The sequence below is a fragment of the Somniosus microcephalus genome, chromosome 8, assembly GCF_052327205.1.
Source record: "Somniosus microcephalus isolate GS21.2 chromosome 8, FLI_Smic_1.0, whole genome shotgun sequence".
NCBI classification, from domain to species: Eukaryota; Metazoa; Chordata; class Chondrichthyes; order Squaliformes; family Somniosidae; genus Somniosus; species Somniosus microcephalus.
The window spans coordinates 238,898,869-238,914,678 of record NC_140994.1 but is presented as its reverse complement, the minus strand read 5'-3'; the positions used below and the strand labels follow the sequence as shown (position 1 = coordinate 238,914,678).

Here is a 15,810-nt window from a genome sequence, read left to right as displayed (position 1 = left end):
GGGGTCACAGTCTCAGAATAAGAGGTCGGCCATTTAAGACTGAGATGAGGCGAAATTTCTTCATTCAGAGGGTGTTGAATCTTTGGAATTCTCTACCCCAGTGGGCTGTGGGGGCTCAGTCGTTCAAGAGTATATTCAAGACAGAGATCGATAGATTTTTGAATATTAAGGGAATCGAGGGATATGGGGATAGTTCAGGAAAGTGACGATGAGGTAGAAGATCAGCCATGATCCTACTGAATGGCAGAGCAGGCTCGAAGGGCCAAATGGCCTACTCCAGCTCCTATTTCTTATGTTCTTATGTTACGTTCTTATGAAAGCTGTGCATTTTTCTTACCATCATAGTCTCTGCACCGGCGCTTTGGGGCTGCATTTCGACCAAAGGAGTTTGTGCCTGTGTGGTTGTTATAGAAATTAGACCAGCTCTCAGTAGTGTTGTCAGGGTGGTGGGCAGGAGCTACCACAGTTACTGCACTAGGAGCAGGGTGTCCTCCAGAGAAATACTGTTCAGCTGAACTGCTCGATGACGTGCAACTGGGCACATACATGTTCTCCGAGCCCTCGTTTCTTTCCAATTCAAATTTCGACCTGTCTTTATGTTGCTCTGTTAATTCAAAAAAGTGTTATTTAAACAAAATTTTTACAAATTAAGATGACTTTTTCAAAATAAAAATCAATATTAAAATGGTTGTCAAATTACACCCCGACAATGGCTACACTGTTTGCTTTTAGTATTTATAAAACCAACATTCACAAATATCAAAGTGCTCCCCTAAAATTATGTTCGTAGGCGTACAAAAGGCTGAAAGCAGTCCATATTTTATGCTCGGGTCAATTTTGCTCAATCAAGCACCCATTCGGAATGCAGCATTTGTGGAATAGGCCAGTTTCTTATCTTGCAATATACTGCCAACAACCCTATACAACCGTCTTCCAACAGGAAACAGCTCACCGAGCTTCGCATGACAAGGATACCTTCATTAAAATTTGCACTGTTCAATAAATTATTTCTTATACACTACATTAATCTTACAAATGAGATTCAGCTACATCTCTTACCAAAACAATAAGCCAGCAGTTCCCATGCCAACTTTCTTTAATGCTCACTTAAATTTGCTCCAGTACCTCAAGCAAAACTTCATCCAAGCCACTGGAATCCATGGTAAGCTATGCTTTTATTGTGCTCAGAATAGTTGTTTGTAACTATGAACAGTCCAGAGGAAACCACAGACTGATAAATGTTATTCCAACCATTTGTTTTTTTACTTTTTTCCTCTGAATCTGGGCCCAAAAAGCCAGGAATTCCCTCTGACATTCATAGATACAGAAAATTTGACTTTCTTGATGTAAAAAGAGTTGTACTTGCTGATCTTTGTCAGTTGCTGGTCTCTTGCATCCCTTCACAAAGGCAGACACTTTCTAATGGGGCATACCACCTGGTGCCCTGGTTGAGAAATGATGAAGCTATTACAAGTATAGCTGACAGATTTAAGCAATAGACAGCTGAGGACATGACCTGGAATCCAGAGGGACTATGCTATTGCCTTATAATGCATTGCTCTGAGTCTCTAAATATTCAGTTGAAAAGAATTCCCTCATAAACATTATGATATAGCTTTCTTCAGTAGCATTACAAGTCACAGCCCACCAGTCTATTGATTTACCAGTAGGACAATGGAAATGTTGCAGATGCATCTGTTAAGATCAAGGCTTGACTGGTTCTTTCCAGTATTTAGCCTGATCTGCAAGAATTCTTTGCTACCCAGTATAAGCTATAGAAATATGAGCAAATCGAATTGAGTGCCCAGAAATAGAAAAGTCTGGGACTATTTCTAACCTCAAATACCCCACGGAATCAATTATCAGCATGAATTCTAGTGTGGAAAACAACGACAGGTGTGGTAGAGAATAAATACTCAACTCCTTCATCGTCCTATGGTGTTTAGCACGAATAGCTCTGCGCCACACAATGAGTAAGTAAAATGTATTTTTAAGTATTTGTTTCTTTTTTGGAAAACAATATTTATTGGTTGAATTGTGTCTTTTTTATCCTGTTCTTCATTCACAGGCAGTCATGCAGGTGTATAGGTTGAACAGAGTGCAAAAAAAAACTTGGACAAGCCGACAGGTAAAAGGATTAATCCCTGTACTCCAGGTGCCTAAATCCTTTAAACACAGGCTTCCTATTGAGACCCAAGAAAATCATTAAAAAATTGCAAAAGAACATGAGGTATGGACTCCATCTAGAACTGGTAAAATATCAAGTAGTCTGGATTTCCTTTCTCAAGGCCTGTACAATCGGTCCCCTATCACAAACCCTACAGTATACCTCTACAGAGAGACTAAGTGGAGTAAGGTAGTGCGATGGTCATGGTACTGAACTAGCAATGCAGAGATCGTGATATAAATTGCACTATAGCAACTCCCGAGACTGAATTTAAGAAATCTGATCATTTCTGAACCAGGAAAAGATGAAAGCTGACGATAGTCATAAAAACCCAACTGGTTCACTAGTGTCGTACAAGGAAGAGAATATGCCACCCAAAACCTTCTCGGGGCAACTAGCGATGGGCAATAAATGCAGCCTTACCAGTGACACCCACATCTGAGAACAAACTAAAGAAAAACAGCATCAGTACAGAAAAAGAGATCCAACCCTGTAGGGCGTGGGATAGCCTCCAACCCAGGTTTCCCTTGGACCTGAAGAATGTTAAGTTACTGGACATACATGCATAATAGATGAATCAATGTATCTTGCTGTAAATACCATGTTAAGATACACCACCACTACATCAGTGTGAACCCCAGAGCATGAACTTCTCCTTCTGTAAAAACTGATTGAAATTTTAGAATTTTATTAAAAAGATTGTTTATATATGAACAGTTAACTGGAATCACAGAACTTTACAGCACAGAAGGTGGTTATCTGGCCCACTGTGCTAGATTTCTGAAATAGTTATCTGGTTGGTATTATTCTTCTAATCTTTCCCCAATTATTAATTAACATTTTTTCTGTTAGTGAATTAGTGAGCCATTTGCTTGTAATGATCATTGTCGTAAAATAAAACACAAGGCAAACAAAAAGGAAAGCTTTCCATCCCACTTATAATCAAACAGATCCAACAGTTGAGATGATTAGGTTATAATCAAATGTGCCACCAGCTGAAAGACAGCTTCACGTGCACATACCTACACTGGATTCGATTCTAGAGGTGAAAGGAAAGGGCTCCAATGGACAGTGAGGCATTCTCCAGTAAGAGGAAGCAGAGACCTTGATGCACACTCGACAGTAATTGGATTCACCCAGAGCACCAAGAGGACAAAGTTCCCCTTCAGACAGTTAACTGCTGAATGCAAGAGACAAATATTGGGATTTACAATTCGAAACAATTTCAAGAGTTCTCTAGCTGTAAAAGAAAGACAGACTTGCATCTATGTAGCTCTTTTCACGACATCAGGACATCCCAAAGTGCTTAACAGCCAATGAAGTACTTTTGAAGTGCAGTCACTGTTGTAATGTAGGAAACACGGCAGTCAATTTGTGCACATGCAAGGTCCCATAAACAGCAATGTAATAATGACCAGATAATCTGTTTTAGTGATGTTGGTTGAGGGATAAATATTGGCAAGGACACCAGAGAAAACTCCCCTGGTTCCTCTTCAAATAGTGCCATAGGATCTTTTACGTCCACCCAAGGGGCCAGACAGGGCCTCGGTTTAACGTCTCATCCGAAAGACAGTACCTACGAAAGTGCAGCACTGGTGTGTCAGCCTAGGATTTGTTCTCAAGTCCATGGACTGGGACTTAAAGCCACAACCTTCTGACTCAGAAGCGAGAGTGCTACCACGGAGCCAGAACTGACATTGTAAAGTACTAGGTGCCATGAGTCTGAATTCCAGCCATAAAAATAAATATTCAAATCTGGCTACCTACTGGCATGCAGTGCTTCACAGGATGCAGAACATCCAACTATTATTAAAATGAATGGCACCAAAATTTATAAATTTGATCCAAATGGCATTTCAGTGCAGGAAACTCGAGGATTAATAAAAGAGGCTGAGGGTCATACAGGAAGCACCAGCACAGGAGAATTAGGTGGAGAACACACAAACTGAGAAAATCTCAAGGTCAGAAAAGAGCAGAGATCATTTAGTCTGCCTACCTGCAGTCCGAGCAGTGCTAAGTGATGACACTTCTCTTCAAGGTTCTTGTTCAACTTTACCTCCAAGAGATCCAAGCTACTTGCCTGTACAACATTTTTTGGTAGATCATTTCCCAAAACCAACCACCGTCGTAGTGAAATAATGATTTCATACAGTCTGCCTGAATTTGCCTCTTTTCAGCTTATACTTGTGCTCATTGTATAAATACAAGTTGTTATTGTTGTTGTAAATCAAATCCTCCTAACTGATTCTCAACATCCTTCAACCTTATTAAATTTGACGAGGTCCAGCATATTCCCCTTCAGTTTTGTCTTCCAGCAAGTCCCAGGTGTGAGTCAATTCTCTTGCGTTTTATTCTCTAGTCCCCCAATTGCTGTCGGAGCTTTTCTCTGCACCCTTTCCAGGTGCAGGCTGATCAACAGTGCCAGGATAACATCCTTCAATCTGCACTGTTGCTTAATATACACCCCAACATCCCATATGCTTCTTTGGCAGCAGCCACACATTGGCTTCATTTCTTGATGGATCCCTTTCCTGATTTGCCTTAGTCAGTATTTTCCCCACTAATGGTATAATTACTCTGCTTATTTTGCATCCGAGAGCATGACTTCACAATTATCTTATAGAAACATAGAAGATAGGTGCAAGAGTAGGCCATTGGGCCCCTCGAGCCTGTTCCGCCATTTAATGAGATCATGGCTGATCATCCAAATTCAGTACCCTATCCCTGCTTTCTCCCCATATCCCTTGTTCCCTTTAGCCGAAAGAAATATATCTAACTCCTTCTTGAATATATTTGATGAATTGGCCTCAACTGCCTTCTGTGATAGAGAATTCCACAGGTTCACCACTCTCTGGGTGAAGAAATTCCTCATCATCTCAGCCCTAAATGGCTTACCCCTTATCCTTAGACTGTGACCCCTGGTTCTGCACTCCCCCGCCACTGGGAACATCCTTCCTACATCTAGTCTGTCTAGTCCTGTTAGAATTTTATAGGTTTCAATGAGATCCCCCCTCATTCTTTTAAACTCCAGCAAATACAAGCCCAATCGACCCAATCTCTCTTCATACGTCATTCCTGCCATCCCAGGTATCAGTCTGGTGAATCTTCGCTGCACTCCCTCCATGGCAAGAACATCCTTCCTCAGATAAGGCGACCAAAACTGCACACAATACTCAAGGTGTGATCTCACCAAGGCCCTGTACAACTGCAGCAAGACATCCTTGCTCCTGTACTCGAATCCTCTCGCTATGAAGGCCAACATATCATTTGCCTTCTTAACCGCCTGCTGCACCTGCATGCTTGCCTTCAGCGACTGGTGCACAAGGACACCCAAGTCTCGTTGCACTTCCCCTTCTCCCAATCTATTGCCGTACAGATAATAATCTGCCTTCCTGTTTTTGCAACCAAGTGGATAACCTCAGATTTATCCACATTATACTGCATCTGCCTTGCATTTGCCCAATCACCCAACCTATCCAAATCATACTGGAATTTCTCTGCATCCTCCTCACAGCACACACGCCCACCCAGCTTTGTGTCATCTGCAAACATGGAGATATTACATCTAGTTCCCTCGCCTTGATCATTACTATATATTGTGAATAACTGGGGTCCTAGCAGCGATCCCTTAGGTACCCCACTAGTCACTGCCTGCCACTCAGAAAATGACCCGTTTATTCCAACTCTTTGCTTCCTGTCTGCCAACCAGTTCTCTATCCAAGTCAGTACCTTACCCCCAATCCCATGTGCTTTAACTTTGCACGCTAATAACTTATGCAGGACCTTATCGAAAGCCTTCCGAAAGTCCAAATACACCACATCCACTGGTTCTCCCTTATCTATTTTAACAGTTACATCCTCAAAAAATTCCAGAAGATTAGTCAAGCATGATTTACCTTTTGTAAATCCATGTTGACTTTGTCCGATCTTGTCACTGTTTTCCAAGTGCTCTATTACATCTTTCATGATGAACTCTAGCATTTTCCCCACTACCGATATCAGACGTACCAGTCTATAATTCCCTGTTTTCTCTTTACCACCTTTTTTTTAAGTAGTGGGGTAACATTAGCTACCCTCCAATCCATGGGAACTGTGCCAGAGTCTATAGAATTTTGGAAGATGACCAGCAATGCATCTACTATTTCTAGGGCCACTTCCTTAAGTACCCTAGGATGTAAATTATCAGGCCCTGGGGATTGATCGGCCTTCAATCCCGTCAATTTCCTTACAAATACTGATTTCATTCAGTTCCTCCCTCTCATTAGACCCTATGTTCCCAGACATCTATAGAAGGTTATTTGTGTCCTCCTTTGTGAAGACAGAACCAAAGTATGTATTTAATTGGTCTGCCATTTCTTTGTTCCCCATTATAAATTCCCCTGATTCTGACTGCAATGGACCTACACTTGACTTCACCAATCTTTTTCTCTTCACCTATCTATAGAAGCTTTCTTTTACAGTCAGTTTTTATGTTCCCTGCAAGCTTACTCTCATACTCTATTTTCCCCCTCTTAAATAATCCCTTTGTCCTCCTTTGCTGAATCCTAAACTGCTCCCAGTCCTCAGGTTTGCTGCTTTTTCTGGCCAATTTATATGTCCTCTCCTTGGATCTTATGCTGTCGCTAATTTCCCTTGTTAGCCGCGGTTGAGTCGCCTTTTTTGTTTTATTTTTATGCCAAACAGGGATGAACAAATTCTGTAGTTCATGCATGCGATCTTTAAACGTTTGCCATTGCCCATCAACCGTCAATCCTTTAAGTAACGTTCCCCAATCCATCCTAGCCAACTTGCGCCTCATACCATCGTAGTTTCCTTTATTTAAATTCAGGACCCTAGTCTCTGAGTCAACTACTTCACTCTCCATCTTAATGAAGAATTCTATCATATTATGATCGCTCCTCCCCAAGGGGCCTCGCACAAGATTGCTAATTAATCCTTTCTCATTACATAATACCCAGTCTAAGATGGCCTGATTTGTAGTTGGTTCCTCGACATATTGGTCCAAGAAACCATCCCGTATACACTCTAGGAATTCCTCCTCCACAGTATTGTTACTAATTTGGTTAGCCCAATCTATATGTAGATTAAAGTCATCCGTGATAACCGCTGTGCCCTTATTGCACGCGTCTCTAATTTCCCGTTTAATGCCATCCCCAACCTCAGCATTACTGTTTGGGGATCTGTATACAACTCCCACTAATGCTTTCTGCCTCTTGGTATTTCTCAGCTCTACCCATACAGATTCCACATCATCAGAGTTAATATCCTTCCTTACTACTGCGTTAATCTCCTCTTTAACCAGCAATGCTACCCCACCTCCTTTTTCTTTTTGCCTGTCCTTCCTGAATATTGACTACCCCGGATGTTGAATTCCCAGCCTTGGTTTCTAAGTTTCTAAGGTGCGATATTCATCATCTAGAATCAGGGCATAGGGTATTTAAAAATAATATTAATAAATTTAATTAATTACATAGAATGGCAGAGTAGGTGATGTGTTGCTGCTGCAATATGTGGGAGCTGGTGGACACCATTGATGCTCATGGTGATCACATTTGCAGTAAGTGTTGGCTGCTCGAGGAATTCCGGCTCCGTGTTGAAGAGCTGGAGCCCGAGCTTCAAACACTGAGGCCTAGAAATTCAGTATAGCCACGTTTGGGGCGCTAAAGTTTGCACCCGGCGCAACTTAGCGCCACCTTCGCCGATATTCAGTGGCATCGCCCCAAGAGGTTGCTGCTGCGCTAAAACAGGCGATGCACGACTATCATTAGGCGCTAAGCCGGCGGCCCGGGGCGATATCCCCGAGGGCGGGCGCAGCGCAGGTGCGGCGAGTTGCTGATTGAAGGCAGACACTCTGGCGCCGGTGAGCTCTTAAAGGGGGAGGGTGGATTTGTTTGGCTGCACACTGCAGCCCTGAAGCAAGGCCTGACCACTGCTGCTTGATCTGTACAACGCCCAGGACAATGGAGAAGGCCAGGGAGAGCGCGCAGCGCTTCAGCGAGGGTGACCTGAGGGTGCTGGTTGGTGCAGTGGAGCGCAGGCGCCATGTTCTGTTCCCTGAAGGTGGCAGGAGGCCGCTGCCCAGCGCCTATCGGAAAGCTTGGAGGGAGGTGTCAAACAGGGTGACCTCCAACAGCATGGTTGCCAGGACTCCTGTACAATGCCGAAAAAAGTTCAACGACCTCACTCGGGTTGTCAGGGTGAGTACCCTTTCCAGTGTCCTCCTCATCCCTGCATGTGCACCTCAGTTTATGGGCAAAGGGACCTGAAAGCCCGAATGCCCAGCCCTCATCCAGCAGCTATGGGACTGTCATGAAAATCACTTGCACATTCAGGACTTTACACACCGTCAGGGCTATTCCACCATGGGAGGCAGTGCAGACAAGGTCAGGGCTTCACACTGTACTTAGAGGCCGTCCTTTCTCTTGCAGGGCAAGGTGGCGCACAACCGAAGGCAGCAGCGTGAGACCGGGGGAGGCCATCCTGACCTCAAACAGCTCTCCGACCTGGAGCAGCGTGTGGAGTGCATTATGTCAGGCCGGCTGATTGGCCCCGTCGCCAGTGGAGATGCCGACCCTGTTGTGGGCCCCAATGGTAAGGGCATCACCTTTTTGACCTCTCTCTTTCCACTTGCGCCTCAGAACAGCATCCTTTGCCACTGTCGGACCAATGCAGTGCATAGCAGCACTCATGCCTCCCTCGCTGCCGCCCTGTACTCACTCTAAAGCAACTCTTGTGCCTCCCTGCTTTCAGATGCTGAATCGCCAGGTGAGGAGGCGGGCCCTCAAGCTGGCACTGTGAGTGAATCGGAGGGCGAGGAGGAGGAAGAGGAAGCCGGACCATCAGTGCCACCCTCAGCCAAGGCAGCCCATGGCGATGATGGGGACACGTCTTCCCTGGAGGGGAGCAGGGGGGGAAGGGTCGGAGGAGAGTGAAGCTCCGGGGCCCAGCGGGCTGCAGCAACGCGGGAGGGGTCGGAAAGCTCGACGGCCTTCTCCCCGGAGGGTGAGTGCGGCCTCCAGTCCTGCTACGGTGAGCGCAGAGGAGGTGCGGCTCCTAGCGGAAATGGCCGCCCAGGCTGAGCGCAGGCACACCACTGAGCTCATGGCTGCAGTGGCAAGGATGCCTGACTCCATAGAGTCACTGTCAAGGAGTGTGCAGGAATTCAGGGCAGCACAGGCCAGGAGTCTGCAACAATTCAGTGCAGCACAGGCCAGTAGTCTGCAGGACTTCGCGGCAGCACAGGCGGCTTCTAGCCAAGTGCTCAGTCGTGCCGTGCATTCACTGGCTGGTGTCATGCGGACACAGACCAGGGCCACACGGGCACTAACTGCTGCCACCCTCGCTGGATCGGCCAGGCATCGCCAGGGCACTCGCCGCGCCGCAGCAGCCCAGCAGTCTGTGCGTCAGCAGATTGCTGCGCATGCTGCAGTGCTGGCCCGTGCGAGTGCCAATGTATCAGGCGACCAGGGAGTACCTGTGATCTGTCAGGTTGGCAGCATTCCTGCAGCCGAAACTGTCACTCCTCCATTGCAGCTGCCACCAGCCGCTGGACAGACTGCTGCCGCCCAAGCAGAGTTGGAGCAGTCAGCAGCCGGTCCCTCCGGGCCCAGAGCTGGTCCAGGCCGACCCCCAAGGGCATCTGCCGTCTCGCCATCTGACCCTCAGCAGCCTTCCCCCAGCCTTGCTGCAGCCACTGGGGTTCCATTGAGGAGGAGCTGCAGGGCGGGCAGGGGCCAGTCACGGATGCGAAACGCATCACCCTCGCGGGGGAAAAAGTAGGAGGTGTGGTCAAATGTTTTGTTTTACTTGTAAAGGCCGAGACTGGTTTATTTGTTTTATTGGAAAGGCAGAGACTGGTCTATTTGTTTTTTTGGAAAGGCCGAGACTGGTCTATTTGTTTTATTGGAAAGGCCGAGACTGGTCTATTTGTTTTTTTGGAAAGGCCGAGACTGGTCTATTTGTTTTTTTGGAAAGACCGAGACTGGTCTATTTGTTTTTTTGTGGGGGGCTTCTCTCTTAGTTTGTTATGTAGGAAGGGCACAGAGGTATCAAAGTAATAAATTTTCTAAAATCGCACTGTCCATGCTTTCTTTTGGAAGTCCTGGCTGCCCTGCTCGGCTGAGGGCTTGTGGAGCAGCGACATTCATCTTGTGCCAAGCCATTCCCTGAGAGGGGGCCTAGAACCGACGTGCAATAAGCCGCCGATGGGCAGCCCTTGCACTTTCTGCCTCCCTCCTGTGCTGGTCCTCCTCCTCCTCCGGTGGTCCTCCAATGTCTGGTGGCAGTGGCGGAGTCCTGCGGATAGCCAGGTTGTGCAGCATGCAGCACACGGCAACGAAATGGGAGACTCGCTCAGGCGAGTACTGTAGGGCTCCTCCGGAACGATCCAGACAGCGGAACCGTTGCTTCAGGACGCCGATTGTTTGCTCAATGATGTTCCTGGTTGCTTGATGGCTGTCATTGTATCCCTCTTCAGCAGGGGTGCGGGGCGCACGGAGCGGGGTCATCAGCCAGGTGCACAAAGGATAGCCTTTGTCCCCGAGAAGCCATCCTCGTGGGTGAGGCTGGGCCTGGAACATGTCTGCCACAGAAGTCTGGCGCAGGATGAAGGCATCGTGGCTGCTGCCTGGAAAGCGGGCATTGACAGCTAGGATGAGCTGCCTGTGGTCACACACCAACTGCACGTTGAGCGAGTGGTAGCCCTTCCGGTTGCGGTAATCCTCGGCATTCTCTAGAGGTGCCCGCAAAGCCACATGCGTGCAGTCAATGGCGCCCTGCACCATGGGGAAGCCCGCTAATGCTGCAAAGCCCATTGCACGCTGTTGCTGCTTGTCAACGGTCATGGAGAAGGAGATGAACTGACGTCTCCTTCTGAAAAGGGCATTGGTCACCTGGCGGATGCAGCAATGTACCGCAAACTGGGAGATGTTGGAAATGTCCCCAGTAGCGGATTGGAAGGAGCCGGTGGCATAGAAGTTGAGAGACACTGTCACCTTCACTGCCACCGACAGAGACGTCCTGCTCCTCAGCTGTGGCGGCAGATCTCCGCGAAGCAGGTGGCAGATCTCAGTGACCACCGCCCTTCTGAATCGCAGCCTCCGAACACACTGCTCGTCAGGCATGTTCAGATATGAGAACTGCTGGCGGTATACCCTGGGTGGGTAAGGCCTCCTTTGCCGACGCCTGTTGCCCCTTCTCCGTCTGGCCATGACTGGCACTCTCTCACGACGTCTCTGAGCCCTTTGAATGCAATGGAGAAGCCCAACCTTTCCACCCATTGCAGCCCCCATTATATGTTTCCAATCAATGCTATGGCTCTGAAGTTAAAGACAAGTGCAAAGCTGTGGCCTGAAGCCACAAGTACCTGTGCGAGTGTTGAGCCAAACCAGAAAGCTCTCTACTTTTGTCTCTCTCCAAAGATCCGTCTCTCACAAAGAAGGAGTGTTGCAAAATGGCTGCCATTTCTACTGCAGGAGGAGTGCCCTTTAATTAGCGCCCCCCGCAGCGACTGGGAACCGTTCCCCTCTACCAGTCACTAGGGGCGCCAGGCGCACAATAGGCCGGCGCCACTGAATTTCCGGTTTAGACATAGAGATAGGAACAGGAGTAGGCCATTCGGCCCTTCGAGCCTGCTCCGCCATTCAATGAGATCATGGCTGATCTTCGTCTGAGATCTTAGCTGATCTTACCAGTTCAGTACCCCGTCCCCGCCTTTTCTCCGTAACCCTTAATCCCCTTAGCCTTCAGAAATATATCCAATTCTCTCTTGAAAATATTTATTGAATTAGCCATCACAGCCCTCTGTGGCAGGGAATTCCACAGGCTCACCACTCTTTGAGTGAAGAAATTCTTCCTCATCTCTGTTTTAAATGATTTGCCCGCTATTTTTAGACGGTGGCCCCTGGTTCTGTGCTCCCCTGCCATTGGAAACATTCTCTCTGAATTCAGCCTGTCCAGGCCTGCCATAATTTTATATGTTTCGATGAGATCCCCTCTCAATCTTCTAAACTCCAGTGAGTACAAGCCCAAACTATTCAATCTCTCCTCGTAGGTCATTCCTGCCATTCCAGGTATCAGCCTGGTGAATCGCCGCTGCACTCTTTCCATGGCAAGAACATCCTTCCGCAGATGGGGCGACCAAAACTGTACACAATACTCCAGATGCGGTCTCACCAGCACCTTGTACAGCTGTAGTAAGGTATCCCTATTCCTATACTCGAACCCCCTTGATATGAAGGCCAACATACCATTTGCCTTCTTAATCGCCTGTTGCACCTGCATGCTCTCCTTCAGTGACTGGTGCACAAGAACACCCAGGTCCCTCTGCACTTCCCCATCTCCCAATCTATTGCCATTTAGATAATAATCCACCCTCCTGTTTTTACCCCCAAAGTGGATAACCTCGCATTTATCCACATTATAGTGCATCTGCCACGTATCCACCCATTCCCCCAACCTGTCCAAATCGCACTGTAGCCTCCTGACATCCTCATCAGAGCCCACCCCTCCTCCTAGCTTAGTGTCGTCAGCGTATTTGGAAATATTGCATCCAATTCCCTGATCCAGATCATTTATATATATTGTGAACAGCTGGGGTCCCAGGACAGATCCTTGCGGCACCCCGCTGGTCACTGCCTGCCACTCCGAAAACGAGCCGTTTATTCCAACTCTCTGTTTTCTATCCGCCAGCCAGTTCTCTATCCACGTTAATACATTGCCCCCAATCCCATGAGCCTTAATTTTGCATGATAATCTTTTGTGTGGAACCTTATCGAAGGCTTTCTGGAAGTCAAGGTACACCACATCCGCTGGCTCTCCCCCATCTATTTTACCAGTTACTTCCTCAAAAAATTCCAGCAGATTAGTCAAACACGATTTACCCTTTGTAAATCCATGTTGACTCTGTCCGATCCTTTCCCCATTTGTCAAGTGCTCCGCTATTTTATCCTTAATAATGGACTCTAGCATTTTGCCCACAACCGATGTAAGGCTTACTGGTCTATAATTCCCTGCTTTCTCTCTACCCCCCTTTTTAAATATTGGGGTAACATTAGCTACCCTCCAATCCACGGGTACTGTTCCCGAGTCAATGGAGTTCCGGAAGATGATCCTTAGAGCATCTGCTATCTCCAGGGCCACCTCCTTAAGTACCCTAGGATGTAGTTTATCAGGCCCCGGGGATTTGTCGGCCTTCAGTCCCCTCAACTTACCCAACACCATATCCCTAGAGATACTAATTTCTGTCAGCTCCTCCCTCTCATTAGTCCCTATGTTTGCCGATATTCCTGGGAGGTTATTTGTGTCCTCCTTTGTGAATACAGAACCAAAGTATGAGTTTAATTGGTCTGCCATTTCCTTATTCTCCATTATATATTCTCCCGAATCGGACTGCAAGGGACCGACTTGGGATTTTACCAGTCTTTTCCTCCTGATATACCGATAAAAGCTTTTGCAGTCTGTCTTTATGTTTGCTGCAAGTTTACTTTCGTATTCTATTTTCCCCTTCCTGATTAATCCCTTTGTCCTCTTTTGCTGTATCCTGTACTGCCCCCAATCTTCCGGTCTGGTGCTTTTTATTGCCAGTTGATATGCCCTTTTTTTTGATTTTATGCTGTCCCTAATTTCCCTCGTTATCCACGGTTGAGCCACCTTTTTAGGTTTATTTTTATGCCAAACCGGTATAAACATGTTCTGGAATTCTTCCATTCTATCTTTGAATGCTTGCCATTGTCTATCCACTGTCAATCCCCCCAGAAACACCACCCAATCAATCTTACCCAATTCCCGTCTCATACCCTCGTAATTCCCTTTATTTAAGTTCTGGACCTTAGTCTCTGATTCAATTTCCTCACTCTCCATCTCGACTGAGAGCTCGATCATATTATGATCGCTCTGACCCAAGGGGCCTCGTACAAGAAGATTGTTGATAAGTCCCTTCTCATTGCACAATACCCAGTCTAAAATGGCCTGATCTCGAGTCGGCTCCTCGACATATTGGTCCAGATAACCGTCCCGAAAACATTCCAGGAATTCCTCCTCCTCAGAATTTTTACTAAATTTGGGTAGTCCAATCAATATGTAAATTAAAGTCACCCATGATGACAGCTGTGCTCTTATCGCACGCTTCTCTAATTTCCCTTTTTATGCCTTCCCTCACCTCCATATTACTATTTGGAGGCCTATATATCACACCCACTAACGTTTTCCTCCCCTTGCTATTTCTCATTTCTACCCATACAGATTCCGTTTCATCCGAGTTAATATCCTTCCTTTCCATTGCATTAATCCCCTCCTTTACCAGCAATGCTACCCCACCTCCCCTACCTTTTTGCCGATCCTTCCTAAATATTGTATATCCCTGGATGTTAAGTTCCCAGCCTTGCCCACCCTGCAGCCACGTTTCTGTAATCCCAATCAAATCATACTTGTTTACCTCTATTTCCACAACTAATTCATCCACCTTGTTCCTAATGCTTCTAGCATTAAGATACAAAGCCTTCAGGCTTGCTTTTTTCACACTCTCATTATGAATTAGTTTGGCCCTTTGTGTTTCTCTCCTTTGCTTATTGCTTCTCACCTTTCTACCATCTATTTCTGACTTCGTTTGGGGCGCACAAAGGGCGTTGCACCATGAAATGACGTCAGGATCTGCGCGCGCAGCTGAGCGCGCGCAAAGGCTTGGCGCCGCCACTAAATCTTAACTGAAGTTGGCGAGAGGCGCAGATCGCGCTGCGCCCGGGCGCTAGCCGCTTAGCACCCCACATCTCCTCCTCCTAAGGCGCTAGCGGCTGGCGCAAACAACTGAATTTCTAGGCCTGAGACACATCAGGGAGGGGGAAGAGTTACCTGGACTCTGTATCAGGAGGTAGTCACACCAATTAGATTAATTAATTCAGATGTAGTCCGTGGCCAGGGTCAGGATGGTGTGACTAGAAGTGAGGCAGGTACGGGGATCCAGGAGGTAGTGTTGGAGGAGCCGCAGCCCTTGCTCTTGTCCAACAGGTTTGAGGCTCTTACTCCCTGTGAGGATGGGAACAGGGACTGCGGGGAGGATGAGCAACCTGGCCACAGCACCGTGGAGCGGGGGGCCATTCAAGTGGGGGGAGTTAAAAGAAATGTTGTAGTGGTAGGGGATAGTATCATTAGGGGGATAGATAGAGTTCTTTGCAGCCGAGAGCGAGAGTCCCGAAGGCTGTGTTGCCTGCCCGGTGCCAGGGTTAAGGACATCTCCTCTGGGCTGGAGAGAAACTTGGAGTGGGAGGGGGAGGATCCAGTTGTCGTGGTCCATATTGGTACCAACGACATAGATAGGACAAGGAAGGAGGTTCTGCTGAGGGAGTTTGAGCAGCTAGGGGCCAAATTAAAAAGCAGAACCACAAGGGTAATAATCTCTGGATTACTACCGGAGCCACGTGCAAATTTGGCTAGGGTAAATAAAATTAGAGAGTTAAATGCGTGGCTCAAAGACTGGTGTGGGAGAAATGGGTTTTGCTTCCTGGGACACTGGCATCAGTACTGGGAGAGGAGAGAGCTGTTCCGTTGGGACGGACTTCACTTGGCCAGTGCTGGGACTAGAATCCTGGCGAATCGAATAACTAGGGCTGTAGAGAGGGCTTTAAACTAATTATTGGGGGGGAGGTTTT

The 15,810-nt window shown here is 47.1% G+C and overlaps 1 protein-coding gene across 7 annotated transcripts in view; it reads right to left on the bottom strand.

The window, feature by feature from the left end:
• The window catches only part of rbm27 (RNA binding motif protein 27), a 211,438-nt gene that overhangs the window by 141,922 nt on the left and 53,706 nt on the right, over nucleotides 1–15,810 (bottom strand). For all 7 annotated transcript variants that reach the window (XM_085995831.1, XM_085995832.1, XM_085995834.1 and 4 more), the window contains one exon: nucleotides 338–604. In XM_085995831.1, the coding sequence (XP_085851957.1) occupies nucleotides 338–604 (267 nt within the window). The remainder of the gene's footprint in view (nucleotides 1–337; nucleotides 605–15,810) is intronic.